Here is a 17,941-nt window from a genome sequence, read left to right on the forward strand (position 1 = left end):
GTTAATTACGAAAGTATCATAACGTGGAACCGTAACATGGGCACAAGCTAATTGGAGAGATACGAAATTATCATAACGTGGAACCGTAAGATGGGTACAAGCCACCTGGCGAGAAAATTCATCATACATTATTTGTAAATATACAGGCGAACCAAAAGACCTTTTGATTTTTCTATTACGGGCAAAGCCGTGCGGGTATCACTAGTACCATATAAAATGGTTCAAAAGAAATTTCTCCTACATCAGAAACTTTATCGGCCTATCTGCTGAAACAATACAATCGATATTGTACATATTGTTGTTTGCAGGTTTGCTCACGAAATGGCGATGAACTTATACAACGCAGTGTTCCCGTTTACGAATACAGTGAGATAGTTTCGAAGTTTTAGAATGGCAATGGCAATTTTTTCCTTTAGTATATTGATTTGGATTTTGAAAAATGACAAATAACATTGGAGCGATTGGCGTGTGACGAAATGCCAACTTAAAGCCTCTGCAAAGAACATAGGAAAAATTAATCTTCTTTACTAATAATAAAGCTGAAAGTCTCTCTGTCCGGAGGATGTCTGGATGTCTGTAGGATGTCTGTGACGCGCATAGCGCTTAGACCGTTCGGCCGATTTTCAGAAAATTTGGCACAAAGTTAGTATGTAGCATGGGGGTGTGCACCTCGAAGCGATTTTTCGAAAATTCGATGTGGATCTTTTTCTATTCCAATCTTTACTAATAATAAAGCTGAAAGTCTCTCTGTCCGGAGGAGGATGTCTGGATGTCTGGATGTCTGTGACGCGCATAGCGCCTAGACCGGTTGCCGATTTTCAGGAAATTTGGCACAAAATTAGTATGTAGCATGGGGGTGTGCACCTCGAAGCGATTTTTCGAAAATTCGATGTGGATCTTTTTCTATTCCAATTTTAAGAAAAAAAAATATCATAAAATGGACGAGTAAATTACGAAATTATCATAACGTGGAACCGTAACATGGGCACAAGTCAATTGGCGAGATACGAAATTATCATAACGTGGAACCGTAAGATGGGTACAAGCCAACTGGCGAGGAAATTCACCATACATTATTTGTAAATATACAGGCGAACCAAAAGACCTTATGATTTTTCTATTACGGGCAATGCCGTGCGGGTATCACTAGTTACTAATAATAAAGCTCAAAGTCACTCTGTCTGGATGTCTGGATCTCTGTGACACGCATAGCGCCTAGACCGTTCGGCCGATTTTCATGAAATTTGGCACAAAGTTAGTTTCTAGCATGGGGGTGTGCACCTCGAAGCGATTTTTCGAAAATTCGATGTGGTTCTTTTTCTATTCCAATTTTAAGAACAAAACTATTATAAGATGGACGAGTAAATTACGAAATTATCATAACGTGGAACCCTAACACGGGCACAAGTCAATTGGCGAGATACGAAATTATCATAACGTGGAGCCGTAACATGGGTACAAGTCAATTGGCGAGAAAATTCACCATACATTATTTGTAAATCTACAGGCGAACCAAAAGACCTTTTAATTTTTCTATTACGGGCAAAGCCGTGCGGGCATCACTATTATGGAATAAGGAAAAGTTGTAGTAATCTTCAATTTGTGCTTTTGACGTTGTTATTTCTTATTTTATTTTACCGCACAAAGGTATTTATTTAACTTCTTATTTTGCTTTACATAGTTCGCTACTTAAGAATTAAATCATTTTTTTCTTTCCTTGCTAATCAATATTGGTTATTTGAGACAGATTATAAAATAGGAAAATTTGAAGGAAAAAAATTGAAACAGATTGGTTAATATTTTTTTTTTATTTTTTCATCAGAAGTTGGATACCATAGGATGATACGTAGCAATATTTGACAGAAGGCGAGGCAAAAGTGCTAGAGTGGAGAAGTGAAGCATGTTAAGAAATTGCCGAATTGAAGATGTAATTTATCTTCTTCTTTACTAATAATAACGCTCAAAGTCTCTCTGTCCTGGAGGATGTCTGTAGGATGTCTGGATCTCTGTGACGCGCGTAGCGCCAAGACCGTTCGGCCGATGTTCATGAAATTTGGCAGAAAGTTAGTTTGCAGCATGGAGGTGTGCAACTCGAAGCGATTTTTCAAAAATTCATTTTTGTTTTTTTTCTATTTCAATTTCAAGAACATTTTCCGGAGCAAAATTATCATAAGATGGACGAGTAAATTACGAAATTATCATAACGTGGAATGGGAGAGCGAATGAACGTAGCCAATTGGCGAGAAATTCGTCATCCATTATTTGTAAATATACAGGCGAACCGATTGACCTTTTAATTTTCAACTACGGGCAAAGCCGTGCGGGTACCACTAGTGACAAATAAGAGCGGAGGAGCTTTGACTAAACTTTGTATTAACACAGGGTGAGACAGCAGTAGAAGCCACTGTCACAAAACACCACTTGCACAGCAGTATTTGCGGAAAAATCATTACTAAATTCAATTTGGAGATTACTTTTCTTTGGTCATGTACTCGAATATGCAAATGAGCAAATGTTATGACATGAGACTCGTTCCAACGCCATTTGCGGTTTTTCAATACGCTAATCAATTAATGCAAAGAAAAAGTGGATGCTGTCGTTCGAAAATTTTGAAATTCTCTTATTGTTAACGTAACCGTGAGCTCCGGATTGTTTTAAATCATCACAATCTCTAGCTCATGCCTTCAAACAGGCAAGTCTGAAATTCTGATTCAGTGGTTCAGACTGCAAAACGTATTATAAATGTTATGATTTAAAATTAAAGCCAACACGAATAAACACCATTTTATTATTAAAAACTGTATGACATTGTAACATTTACAAATATTTTTGGCAGATTTGTTTACTACATCATCAAAACTGTAGGTCAAAATTTATTTCCTAATGTAGATTTATAATCATGCTAGACCTTTTTAAAAACTTTATCATTTTAGACTACATAAATATTCTAGAACTTAAGATTAATTCAAAGATCATTGTTCGGAATGACAACAATTCTCACAATGGCAAAAATTACTTTCAATATATTTAACTAGTCGACCCGTGCGGAATTCCGCACTGTGCTTCGAATCGTTTCATAAGTCATTTCGCTCTTTAAAAATTTCAAAGAAAGAACATAATGAATAATAACCGAAAAAAGTGAACGGGAAAACGTAAGCGCACAAGAGAAGGCATGTAATTTGAAGACATCAGTAACAAAACCTTGTTAAATAGAACGTTGTGATAATTTGATCATCGCTCACCTTTTGGTTGTACGTATTTTCAATGCAAACATAAATATCATTAAAAGTGTGGCTGAGTGACTCGTGAAAAAGCAGTAATTGTAAATGTGAAAAAACAGGTTGTGGCAAATACAATCCTGCCCATGTAAGCATCTGACGGGAAAAAAAGAAACATTAAAGAAATATTTATTGGCACGGATTCGAACTGGCGCCATTTTTATTACAGCACGACACTCCAACAAACCTAGCAATTGCGACTTCCTTTTCGAATACTATTCATTGAAGAAATGCGTAGTAAAAAACAGCAAAAAAGCTTTTTGCCGAAAAAAAATACGATCATGCGTCTATGTTTTGTCATTAGCCAGCATGATACGATTTAAAATTATTCGTAAAGCATGGAATTTGATTAAGGAATGAGGAAGATCACATTTCTTACTAATGAAGTTAATAATAAATTTTACTGTTTTATGTCGTATTCGAATAAAAAAATTAAAGGTTTACTGGGTGAAACTCATAGTTTCAATTTGGCGTAGTATTTTTTCATTTGTACAAAAGGTCGAATACTACTTTTAGAAAAATCTACATTTCCGCATACAATGAAAATGTTTTTCTGCACAAAAATGATTCCCTTGAGGTAAATCTAATACTTTTTTTATGCTGAAGGAGACGAAACACCAAGCAGCATTTCCATTGCATTTATTTTATTACATGTGTTATCTGTTGTATGTTATGAGTACATGTAATGCGTAATATTAATCTAAATTTGGTATTATGTCGGACAGCTCGAGCTTGCCCGAAGTTCAGTTAGTTTATAGCAGAACGCTCTACCGAAAAAAAACTTATCAATTTAACCGAACAACTAAGTCCAGTGCTTTTAAGCTTTATTAACACACACACACACACACACACACACACACACACACATAGGTTTATTTTATTTTATTATTTTTTTTTCTTGCCAAAAGCTATGCAAGAAAATAAAAAATGTATTCGAACTTTGCTTCAAAAAAAAAAAAAAAAAATCTGCATAAGAACTTCAGGCTGCATCAAAGTTTTGCAACAGCAAGGGGTGTCTCCGAAAACTTGATTCTTCGACCGTGAGTGTATTTTTCGTAATTAGCCGGCCTGATAAGTTTTAAAATGAGGGGGGAATAATATATAAGATAAGATATTGAAGAGAAGTGTTTTTATTTTTTAAAATTTTTACAATTTGTTATCGCAAGCTACTTGAACCGTTTTGACTTAGATGGCAGCACGTGTTCATCATTTAACAGCAAGGTTAAAATACAAAATAAATTGAACTATGCTCTTTTTTAAGCGTAGATTTTCGAATATAGTAAAAGTGTGATATGCTATTTGTTTTTTTGCAAAAAGAAGAAAAAACATATATTTCACCCTTCAATATTGGTTCCTTATCGGTTTATAACTTTGTCATTGGTGTTTGGCTAATCCGCTGTTTTTATCTTTTAAGCTGCATGCTTATCTGCTCTTGGCTTTTGTCGGATGTCTTTTCATCCATAAGCTCATTATTTTTTGCATTGAAAAAGGCGTTCCCTGTAACGCCGAAACACGTGTCTGCTGTAATTTACAAATTTGTGCTTCTACTTACGTTGTTTGTTCTGACTTTACTATTCTGCACAAAGGTATTTATTTATCTCAATTCTATTGTAGTATGAAATCTTAAACCTGTTACTTATATTTTCGCTTACATTATGCCTTAATTTTCTTACCAGAGCCAAAGCTTTAAAAAAAAAAAAAAAAAAAAAAAAAACTTACAATTCACAAGTAATTTAGCACAATGTCACATCCAGTTTTCATAACAGCAAGGCGCGTTTCCTTCTCATTTATTCTATTCCCTCATATTTGTTATTTACGTAATTGAGTGTCCATGTAATGCGCGACATTTCTCGAATTTTTGATGCAGATTGTCCGGACGTGGGCCCGAACACTCATTCTCCTGGTTAAAAGGAGAACGCTCTGCCGATCAAGCTATTCAGCTCTTTCGGTCACAGTGCAAGTTAAAGTTATGAGTTTAAACGAAAACCTCACTCAGGGTATTTAAAACGGTTTTTTTTGGCTGAAAAAAACAATTTTTAGACCGTGGGTCTATTTTTCGTCAGTAGCCAGCACGATAAGCTTTCAAATAAGGTGTAAATCAAAGAAATAGATCAAGAATTGAGGAAAATCTGGCTTAGAAACCAAAAACAGGCTACAGAAATAATATATAAGGATTGACGTCATCATTACGAAAATGTTAATTACATATCCAGATATTGATGATGACTTAGTTACTATACTAGTGGGTTTTCCGGTTTTGGTTACTATTGGGCATTAATATGTCTAAATTTCAATTAATAAAATTAGAAAAAAAAATCATTTTGCATGCACCTAATGGAAACAAAGTTTCGGAAAATCATAAAAATCTTTTAAGACAAAGAAACACAGTATGGCGGATATCAACTTCTTGAGCATTAAAAACAATTTGAAAGAAGTTATATTAAGGTTTTTAAAAATATGTTTTTTTGAGTAATCTCACTTTAAAAATCGTAATTTTTGAACATTTTCAAAATTTTAAATTTGATTTCCAAGGCATCTAAACATTATAGTAAGAATATGCCATAAAACTACCAATTAAGGGTTTCAGATTGCAATCTCTGTTTAGTTAAAAAAAAGGGGGTTTTTCTATAGGGGAAATAATCATAAAATAAGTTATATATGCAGTTTTTTCCGAACTTTTTTTTTTATCAATGAGCCCAGCTAAATTTTTAATCATGATGACGCAATGATAATAGATCATAATTTATTTAGAAAAAATAATCAGGTATTGAAAAAATGAAAATACTTTTGAAATTGCACCAATTTCAAATCGAGTGTTTTATTTTTTTCCAAAATGTCCGAATTTAGGCTGTACTTGGAGAAAAAAATGGTACAAAATCTTTTTGGAATAGTTTTTAGCCCATAAGTTATAACTCTTGACCAAAATTACCAACTTCGATAGCTCTAAGGCAAAAAAAGCACGTAACACCTTTTGCACAATATACCTTTATTAGCGACACTCCGGCGTTGCAAAAGCAAACACATACTACACGCTCAATAAACAGAACTTTTACTCTGATTGAATTAGCTTTCAGTTATAAACTTGGGTCGCATACCGGCGGTTACAGCATTATATGATAATTTGCCTAAACAGTAACTAATGTATTTTTTTCAAAATAATCTGTGATGGTCATGAGACGCTTTTCAGAGCTGTTAGGCTAATTTGAAGTGGAATGGCTCTTCAATATATTTTCTAACTTATATTTTATAATTTCTATTTTTCAGGTCCATTGATGGGATTTGCAAGCACAGTAGCAAGTTTAGCTGGTTTTTTAATTCCAGTGACAGTGGGACAACTTACAAATGATGAGGTAAACAATGTTAAGCTAAAATTCTGTTTAGGTAAAATTTGTGTGTGCTTTTTTTCACATTTCTACCTGATTTAAACAAAAAATAAAAGCTACATAACTTTATTTCTTTAAATCATGCACTCGCGGGCTAGGACTACTTTAGATGTAAAAGCAGAATGAACTATAAAATTCGCAAGTCTATTTGGACCTCCTCGTTGTTTGAAATCGTCTTCACACAATTACAGTGAAATCCCCTTTGAACGAATTTCGAAAGACTTGAATTTTTATTCGTTGTAATGAAATTGAATCAATACATATAATGGAAAGAAAATCAGGAAATAAATGTTATTTCGCTCAAACAGATATTTCGTCGCGCTGGTATTCCTTGTAACGGGTTTTCACTGAACATGAAGGCTTCAGTCGGTGGTTCGAGTGTCTGATTGAGGTTTGATTCGGCTGGTTAATACGGCCTTTAGTACATTTATACGGAAAATAAAATTATTTTTCATTTTGAAAGCATATTTTATGAATGGTCTTTCTTTTCTTTAGCAAAACCTAACGCAGTGGGGGAAGATGTTTCTTATTACAACAGCAGTATCCGCCGGCAGTGGTTTTGTGTTTCTAATTTTTGGTTCTGCTGATATTCATCCGTACGATCCTGCTTCACAGAAAATTGCCCGGAAAGAAATTTCAACGATCCAAGAGAATGGAATGCATCCTTCTAAAGAAGGAATTTCATCTTCAAGATTATAATTTGGAGAATTGCATCTTGTGCATCGAGAGTTTTTATCTGCCAGTATTTTTATTGATTTGCGTTGTAATTTTGTGATTATAGTATGGCTCTGACAAAAAGAAGTCTGACCTAGGACGAGCTGATCTCTGCTTGGAGAGATTGGGATGAGAATTCTATACTGTCACAATTACAGCTATTTCAACGTATTGTAACGTGTTGCAAAAGCAAACCTTCTTCCCTCGCCTATATTTTAGCAGAGCCAAACTATACATGTCCAAAATTAATCATAATGACACTGCATGGACTGTGATATTTAAATTGATTATTATTTCAGTTCGCTCTTTGTAGTTTATGTATGTTTATTTCATTTGTATCCAGAGTTTTATTTCTTAATGCCGAGCTTATGTGTAAACGGCAACTGATATTTTTTCTTTTTTCAAACTTTTTTTCTCTGGCAATAGTTTTGAGTTTAGAACTTCAGTTTTTAAGCTACTTTAAATATTTTCTTTTATGTGATACATATTGTGATGATTAGTTACCAAAAATTTCGTGAATGATTTTCCTTTGCCATTGTAGTAAATGTTTTTCCACAAATGATGTCACTCATTGAGGGGGGGGGGGGTCGGGACATTGTGGCAGTTTGTGACGACGAAAAGAGAAGGGGTTTCAAAAAAAAATGACATCAAGGATTTTTTAAGGGAATATGCTTATGAAAAACAGCGTGACAAGTGACAAGGGGAGGTCAGGGGGTAAAGCGAAGTGTGACGCTTAGTGACAAAGGAGGGAGGTGTCAAAATGTAAAGAAACCTAACATCATTTGTGGGCAGTAGGGTGGGTCGAAAAACAATTTTTCTTGTTACTTTTTAATGCGTGGAAAACTTGCGCATTGGCATCCTAATAACGGGGAAAATGATTTAAAAATTTATAAATTATTTTTGAAATCGCGCTCAAGTTGAGAAAAAAAATAGAAAAAAAAAACCCGGCAATTTTTAAAGATGGAAATTTTTTCAAAAAATAATTTATTTCATTTCTAATAGTTCTAAGAATACACTTTGTAGTTACTGAAATGTAAGGAAAAAACTTGGGGGCACATTGTCCATCATTTGAATTCCCGCAGAAAGCTTTAAAGTACCATTTTTAAGGTTAAAGTTACATTATTTCAGAAATTTTTAAGCAGACATAAAGCTGTAAAGATATGCTATTAAGCATCCCCTTTAATGTTTTAACACACATTTCTCTTGTGCTAAAATGACTCACCACTCACCACGAAAATGAAGCACTCGCCACGTGCAGATCCATTGATTAAAAATTTCCATAGGGAGGAGGGTCAAAGAGTGCCAATTCAATGGAAGTTTCAACGGAAAATAGCAAAAACCACGCTCACACAAATGTAAATACATTTATTTCTCAAAGCCGTGGTGGGGGGGCAATGAACCACCCCCTGACCCCCTAAATGACGAGTCTAATCAGGTGATGGTGGCAGCAAGTCAAGTCCCACACAAAACCCTACCCAATAAACCAAACAATTTGGGTGTGGTTCATCATGCTGAAGTTCCTTAAATTCTGAATTCGCATCAAATGTTCTTGATCTGATTGTTATTTACTATGAAAACCTTCTCGGTTTTCACGCTTGCGACATTTTTTTACAGACTCTGTCACAAGTTATGCTCATCTCTCTACCGATTGAGTGTATTATCAAATATTCAAGTTATGGCAGGGTTTTGACTTTCAATGAAAATTAAACAACCATTTTAATGCTTTATTTATTTTTCCATTGTGTTAAAATGACTCAGGACTCACCAGCAAGGAGGTAGCAGCAAGTCGAGTTCTCTCTCCCCCCGCACCATCACCCTCCCCTACCCAACCAATTTGTGTGTGCTTTTTCTGTTGAAGGTCTTTAAATTATGAAGTAGTATCAAATTGTTCATCAACGATATTGATCTGAATGTTATTTACTTTATAAAACCATCTGGGTTTTCATGCCCGCAAACTTTTTTACTAGTCTATATCACAAATTTTGTACATTTCGCTACTGACTGAGTATGGCACAGAAATTTCACCTTTTTGATGAAATTGCCCTACCCCGAGCACAGAAAGATTTCAACAATTGATCCAGAATTAGCTGTTAAGAATCAAGGATTCTCAGTTATTCCCAAAGGTTAACTGTGCTAACTGGGTGTTAGGAATTTATGTTTCCTAAATTAGTCCGACAAGCGAATGTATGTACTGAAAAAATTATAGTAAAACATCTACGCTCCTGTTTGGTTTGATGTTAAAATGCATTACACCGCGAAGACGGTCCGCATCATATACCAAAGGTCGTTAAAACAACAAGACATTTACCGAATAACATCAAAAGAAATCCATGATCCAGTCATTCATAGAAACTCATTCTTTTGTCATCCCGAGAATATGATGTTGCGTTGATATTGGACTACAAACAGCGAATTCGAGAATTAGGCTACAGGAGAAACTGTAAGCCTGAAGTGAGCCGCCAGTAGTACGTCACGTTAGATTCTTCAAGCGTTTATTAATTAATTTTCAAGCCCCAGATTATCTTGAACTTATTGATCGGCTCAAGTGTAAGCTGATACCATTACAATTGTTGTCAAATATGACAACAGAAGGCTTTGAACTTCATTGAAAGCCAAAACCCTGCGATATAGTTGATACCACACTCAATCGGTAGAGAAATGAGCAAAACTTGTGACAGAGGCTGAAGCAAAAATGTCGCAAGCGTGAAAACCGAGAAAGTTTTCATAGTAAATAACAATTAGATCAAGAACATTTCATATGAATTTAGAATTTAAAGAACTTCAGCATAATGAATCACACCCTAATTGTTTGATTGTAGGGTGATGTGTGCGACAGTGGTGTTCCCATAGGGTATACTCCATATACGCCGTATATTCTCAAACATTTTTTTAGACATATAGCGTGTACCCTCAAGCTTCATAAATTTTCATATTATGACATACTATGTATATGATCACATTCACAAATTGTGCGTAATGGATAACTGGAAGTATACTCTCAGAAAAAATGATGGGAACATCACTGGTGTGGGACTCGACTTGCTGCTACCGACACATGATTAGGCCCGTCATTTAGGGGGTCAGGAGGTGTTTCATTGCCCCCACCACGACTTTGAGAAAACAAAAAAGTATTTACATTTGGGACGTGATTTTTGCTATTTTCCATTGAGCTGGCACCCTTTTATCCCCCCTCCCCCTGGAAAAATGTGAGGAAATGGAAATTTGAAGAAGATAAATGTGTGTATGTTAAAACATTAAATGGGATGCTTAATAGCATGTTTTTATAGCTTTATGTCAGCTTAAGAATTTTTGAAATAATATAATTTTTACTTTAAAAATGCTATTTTAAAGCTTTATGCGGGAATTCAAATAATCGTCAATGTACCCCCTTGTTTTTCTGTAAATTTCGGTAACTACCAAGTTTATTTTTCATACTATTAGAAATGAAGTAAATTATTTTTTGAAAAAAAAAATTCCGTCTTTAAAAATTGCCGATTTTTTCTATTTTTTCTCAACTTGAAGGCTCTTGAGCGATTTCAAAAATAATTTTAAATTTTTTAAATTATTTTTCCCGTTATAACGATGCTAATGCGCAAGTTTTCCACACTATTAGAAATTGACTAGCAAAAAAAAAGTGTTTTTCGACCCACCCTAGTGGGCAGCCTTAAGTTGATGAAATTATGACATTAGTAAACGAACTGGATCTTCCTATATAGCACACGTCTTTAAGCTTATTGATCGTTGACCAACTACAATTATGTTGATTCAGTTTTCATATTACTTCCTTTTACATAGTGAAGAAAGTATTGTATTCACGAAAAAATGCTCACTTAAATATCGGCCTCAATTTCCATTTCGGCTGTTTGCATTATCAAACATTTCTGGAAAAAAGATTTAAAAATGATCCACGGTGTTAAATAAGTTGCTGATTACTGCTCTAATCCAATCAGTAGACTATTTAACAAGTACAGGATGACAAGAAATAACTTAGACACACATAATACATCATAACTTTAATGCTGATGAAAATATTACGACCAAACTTCGAAATAAATATGAATACATTATTTTACCTAATATATTAACAAATTTTCAAAGTAGCTACCTTTAGGATTAATACATAGCTGTAAACGTGTCACAAAATTTTAGGCTCTGGGCCGCAACTCACATACTGATATTTTATCCTATGCCTTGCATAAGAATTTCTTTTGGGATGCCAAAGTTTTATGAAGTTTAGCACACACCCTTGTCTCCATGATAGATCAAACAGAATAATCCGTTGGATACAAATCTGGAGAATACTGTCTCCATTCTTGAGCTCCAATGAAGTTTGGAAAATGTGTCTTGCACCAGTCTTGAGTACATTTAGCTCTGTGAGCAGGTGTGGAATCCTGTTGGAAGGTCCATCTTTTGTTTCCAAAGAACTGTTGCGACCAAGGTAAGACAGCAAACATCTTCCAAAATGAGTTTGCGATATGTATGTTCCTTGACTACTTCTGATCAACAAAAACAAGTGATATTTTCCCTCTAGAACATATCCCATCCCAAACCATTATATGGGGGACGTTGACGCCGTTCAACAGTGCAAGAAGGTTCTGGAGACAAGGTTGTGAGCTGAACTTCATAAAACTTTGATCCCTAAAGAAATCCTTATGCAAAGGATGGGATATGACATCAGTCAGTGAGTTGCGGCCCAGAACCGAAAATTTCGTGACACGTTTAAGGCTCTATATAATTCCTAAAGGTAGCCACTTTGAAAATTTGTAAACATAATAGACGAAATAATGTATTCATATTTATTTTGAAGTTTGGTCGTAATATTTTCATTAGCATTAAAGTTATGGTGTATCATGTGTGTCTAAGTTATTTCTTGTCACCCTGTAAATAGGAAGAACCTTTGGCTGAAATTAATGATAAAGCAAGGATCCTTATTTTGACTTTATTCTTTTGCTCAATAAAAATCTACAAGTAGTAATCTGCTGAACGATCCAAGGACAGCATATTTATAGTTGGACACGGTCATAAAACCTGATTTTTATTTTATTATTATTATTCTTTATATATTCTTTATAGTCTATTTCGGTTTTTGAAGAAACTTAGGTCGAAGCATACAAAGAACCGAATAAGAATTTATTTTGCTTTAAAGTGAATCATGGGTATTATTTTATTTAAATGTAAAAACATTTCGTATTCAAACTTTGTTACTTGTAACAAACATCTGAAAGTGTTCTTTAAACAATAAATAAAATATAGAACTTACATTTCAATTTTGACATTGTTACATTGTATTATGTTACATGCATTACAACCAAGCATAGGAGTTATGAAAAAAGAATGTAAAATGAAAAAATTGTTTCATAAAGTATCTTAAATAAAAGAGCTATATAATGTAAAGCCCAGTCCTTAGTGATGTATTTGTTGTTTTTATTTTAAAAACATTATTTTACAACATGTATACTTAGAGATATGGTGTTCATCATAATTAGCATTGCTATAACATTGTACAAAGTTCAGTGACATATTTTAAAGCAAGGCAGATTGCAAATAATTAATTTTTACATATATGTTTTTGATACATACAATAATGGAGAAAAGTAAATATTTTAATACGGGTTGAAGAATTTACAAAATGAGTTAGGTACTGTTAAACTTAACTTGTATGAGCAAGGTAAAAATAATACGTTTCGTGCACCAGTAACCAGAAGTAGAAGTGCTCCCCCCCCCCCACACACACATCATCTGTTTACCTTTCTACTTTTGATGCGTTAGGTCATAAATTATCCTTTTTTTTTCCATTGAAAAAAAAAAAAAAACAAATATTTAGTGGAAAACAAATGTACTTAGCAGTTACAAATTTATCTTTTGAACTACATAAATAAAAATGTTAAGGTTTTATATTCAATGAATATTTGCTTGAGGCGGCTGCCGCTTAGTTTAGAAGTTATCAAGTTTGCTTCAAGTGCAGCATTATTTTCCAAAAATTAAAAAATAAAATAAAAATAATGATTTAATTATTCTCTGAAAAAATATTTAAATGAAAATAATGAAATAAAATGCCTTGAACTTTGAATATAATCTTTCAAACAGATCTCTATCCTTTGAAACCTTTAGTAAAAAGCAATCATCTTATGAACTGAGTGCTAATTAACCTTTTTCGAGAAAGATTTGGGTTTGACACAGAGATGATGCCGAAATAAAACTCCCTTTGATATATATTCGGATGTAACAATGCGATGCATTAAATAATAGTAATTATAATAATAACAGCGAGGTATTCTCGGGGTCAACATTTTGGATCCCCCACTGGTGATTAACTGCGCCCGAGATAAACTCAGGAACGGCAGTCAAAGGTTAACTATTTGGAAATTATTGAAAAATTGCTCTTCTGTACGACACTGATCAAAACACTATGATGAATAATAATATATTATTACCAATGCGATGGAAAGGTAAACATCCGGTTTACAGGCGGAAACAGACGTATCTATTAGTTTGCGGGAATGCCAAGTTTGCCTTATAGATATGTGTTAGTATTTTAAATAAACAGTCATCTTGGAATGAACAACACACGCGCGTAAAATTTTTTCTTTTCCTTCTCATTCAGGTAGAATCATCTTAACTGGTCGCTTGCCAATTTCATGGCAATCGTGGCCAGACAGTAAGCAAGGACAAAAGGGAACAGAAAAAAAAAGGAAGACGCATTAGTATTTTATACTGTAATGAAATGATAAGAGTTTTTTAATAGTACTAATTCCAATAGGATAACATGAACTGCAGCACCAAAGCTTTCATACTTTTTTTTTCAATTCAGTATCGATCTATACAATCTTTATTAACATTATCTTCTCCTTTGGAACGTTTGTTTCTTGCCCAATCTTGAGGGTTTGCTGATCCAAACAAATGAAATATGATGCTACTCCCTAAACCAACACCAGAAGAAATATACAATACCCTTTTCCATTGCTCCAATGTTTGCTAGAAAAAAAATATCAAAGGGTTCAACAAAATGTAGAATAACTTTCATGGTTTTCGAAACATATATAGTACTTTCTACAGAAATTCTGAGACATAATCTGAACACGTTATGTTTACTATTTAAAATAAATGGAAACTAGAGGCCACATTACTATTCAAATTAATTTTTTCAAAGAAAGTAAGAGAGGAAAATTCTAGAATTAAAAGAAGAAAAATTTCGGTATAAAATAGGTGAATTCCAGCGGTAACGGAAGGACAGTTTTACAAATAAATCGATAGATTTCTCTCTTTAAGCATATCAAAATACATATTTTTTCAGAAACTGATGCATAGACTTTTATACACATCATAGTAAGTTACTAAAAGAGCCAAAGTCGAGAATCTTTCGTGAGTAACTTTTTTTTAAAAATCAGATTTAAAAAACGGTGACGGAAGGACATTTTTGCGACATGATTTTTACGCTATCATGTTCTCCTCAAAAGTTCAGCTAAACTATAAAAGGGAAAAGTCTATAAAAATTAGAGCATATATAAGAGTGTTCAGTCATTACAATTCTACCTCTAGTTTTAAAAAATAATTATTTTAAGCACATAAATTATGTATTTGTTAAGGGTAACGGAAGGACAGTAACGGGAGGACAAAAAGTCCAAAAAAATTAAACTTGGAAAATTTCAACTTACAAACATTTATTCTGCTAATATAGCAGTCTGAGCTAATGCCTGAGTCTGTGGTGATAGTAGTGGTTATGTCAGAGGTGGTATATTCACCACATAACTCGGTTTTAGTTGATTACTGTTTAATACACATATTTCCACGTTCACTCTTCCAGTGACCATCTTGCTCTGACTGCCAGTGCTGATTCTCAGTTAGTTTTGTGGGAGTTCAAGTGGTTGCGCAGTTGGGGTTTCCATAGTTGCGCAATTGGGATTTCTCCTTTTGCATGAACCGATCTGATGAATTTATGGGTTTCCCACAGAGTATCCCCCCAGTGACTGAGGGTTGTTAACCCAAAGGAACGATTTTTTTTTTTGAGAATCAACACTGGAAGTCATTTCATATTGTTAAAGAAAACATAAAATATATACATATATACAAAAATAATTGAAAATTTGAGATTGATATATATACACAAAAACTAATATTTTGCAGGGAAAAGAAGATATATTAGATTATATAAGTTACTAAGTTTTTCGAAAATGTACTCGTCTTCCGTATCTGGTGACATATGTTGCAGGTTCGTTTGTAGGTGTTTTATTGATAGTTTTTAGTTTTGTAGTTGCTGGAGGTGGAGAATGGACAGTTTCCGGAATTACACGAGCCGGTTTAACGAGGTCACTAAAAACTGTTATGCGTCGACCATTGATGTCTATTGTAATTGTTTTCTCCGTTTTGCTCAACACTTTATGAGGACCAGTATATGATTGATGTAAAGGTGGTTTCACATCATCAACTCTTAGAAAAATATGCGAAGATGATTTTAGCAACGGATGGATGTAATACTGATCTGTGCAATGCGCAGATGTCGCAACAGGATTCAACTGTCTCATTCTGTCACGAAGATCAGTTACGAAATCCGAGTCACATGCAGAAGTGACTGTAGGGTCGATTATGTCACAAGGAAGACGTAAGGTTGTGCCGTAAACCAGTTCTGCACAAGAAGATTGCAAATCTTCCTTAATGGCTGTTCGGATACCTAGAAGAATTACGGGTATTAGTTCTGACCACCTGTCAGTATTTTCATGAGCTTTTAAAGCAGACTTTATATGCCGGTGGAAGCGTTCGACAAGTCCATTTGCAATTGGATGATAACTAGTTGTTCGGATCTTTTGAGTGCCCAGTAAGCGAGTAAATTCAGTGAACATTGAAGAGCGAATCTGGAGACCTTGATCAGAAGTTATTATCGATGGACATCCGAAACGAGAGATCCAAGTGTTGAATATTTCACGGCATACGGTTGATGCTTTAATGTCAGATATGGGTACTGCTTCTGGCCATCTGGAAAAGTGGTCAATCATAGTAAGAATGTATGTTTTACCGTCAGATGGTGGCAAGGGACCCACGATATCCACATGAATGTGCAAGAATCTGGCATCAGGAAGAGAAAATGTACCTTGAGGCATTTTGGTGTGCCTGTGTACTTTTGATTTTTGGCATGATTCACAGCACTGCACCCACTGCTTAATCTGGCACTTCATATTAGGCCATACATATCGCGCACAGATGAGTTTGGTTGAAGCTGCGATTCCTGGATGTGCCATGTTATGCAGATGATCAAATATTAGTTTACGAAAGGAAACAGGAACGAATGGACGTGGAACACATGTTGAAGTATCACAAAGTAAATTGCAGTCCGCAGTTTGGCATGGTTTGCACTCCAATTTTAAAGAAGATGTATTATCTTCGAGAAATTTTTGAGTTTCTGGATCACTTCTCTGTGCATTTGCAAATTCTTTAAAATTTAAATTTGCAGCTTTGGTAATCGACTCAATTTTAATTCGCGAGAGTGTATCTGATACCACATTTTCTGAACCTTTCACATGCCGAATGTCTGTGGAGTACTGCGAAATGAAATCTAAATGGCGTAATTGTCCTGGGGAGCATTTATTTGGATTTTGTTTAAAAGCATGAGTAAGTGGCTTTTGGTCTGTATATATTACAAAAATTCTACCCTCTAACATGTGTTTGAATTTTCTAATAGCAGAGTAAATTGCGAACGATTCCCTATCATAGGTTGACCATTTTTGTTGACTTTTGTTTAGTTTCATTGAGAAAAAGGCTATTGGTTCCCACAGTCCATGCGATAGTTGAGATAAGGTTCCGCCTATAGCAACCTCTGAGGCGTCTACATATAAGCTTAATTGAGCTCCTGGAATGGGATGTCTCAAAAGAGTGGCTTTAGCAATCGCGTTTTTCGCGTCAGTAAAGGCTTTTTCTGCTTCTTCATTCCATTTAAGTTGTTCTACCGCTTTGCGAACCTTGGAATGAGATTTCTTTTCATTTGTACGTCCTTCTAAAAGTTGTACTATAGGAGCAAGTATATGCGCAACTTTGGGTATAAAACATCGGTAAAAGTTAAACCAACCTAAAAATCTACGCAACTGGGTTAAGGTATCTGGTTTTGGAAAATTTTGGATACAATGTACTTTATCGGGTAGAGGTTTTATTCCGTTTTCCGAAAGATTGAATCCTAAGAAGTCTATAGTTGACACACCAAATATGCACTTTTGCACGTTAATACATAGACCGTAATCATCTAATTTTGAAAATACGTTTTTCAAATGTTGGTAATGCTCTTCGGGATTTTTAGATGCTATTAATCGACGAAGGCGTAAACTCCTGGTAATCCTCGAGTAATTTCGTCTGAAAAACGTTGAAATGTAGCACTTGCGTTACAGAGGCCGAATTGCATCACTGTACTTTCAAAGAGGCCAAAAGGAGTACAAATTGCAGTTTTGTGAATATCGTCCGGATGAATAGGAATTTGGTGGTACGCTTTTATTAAGTCAATTCGACTAATAATTTTTGTTCGTGTAATTCAGCTGTAAAATCAGCAACACAAGGGATGGGATATTTATCTTTTATTGTTTGAGA

At 34.6% G+C, this 17,941-nt stretch overlaps 1 protein-coding gene across 1 annotated transcript in view; it reads left to right on the forward strand.

Moving 5' to 3' along the window:
* LOC129220572 (putative inorganic phosphate cotransporter) overlaps nucleotides 1–7,360 on the forward strand; it is a 31,758-nt gene extending 24,398 nt beyond the window's left edge. The window contains exons 10-11 of the mRNA XM_054855004.1: nucleotides 6,543–6,628; nucleotides 7,157–7,360. Coding sequence (XP_054710979.1) covers nucleotides 6,543–6,628; nucleotides 7,157–7,360 — 290 coding nt within the window. The remainder of the gene's footprint in view (nucleotides 1–6,542; nucleotides 6,629–7,156) is intronic.
* The last annotated feature ends 10,581 nt before the right edge of the window (nucleotides 7,361–17,941 follow it).

The sequence above is a fragment of the Uloborus diversus genome, chromosome 4 (genome assembly GCF_026930045.1).
Source record: "Uloborus diversus isolate 005 chromosome 4, Udiv.v.3.1, whole genome shotgun sequence".
NCBI classification, from domain to species: domain Eukaryota; kingdom Metazoa; phylum Arthropoda; class Arachnida; order Araneae; family Uloboridae; genus Uloborus; species Uloborus diversus.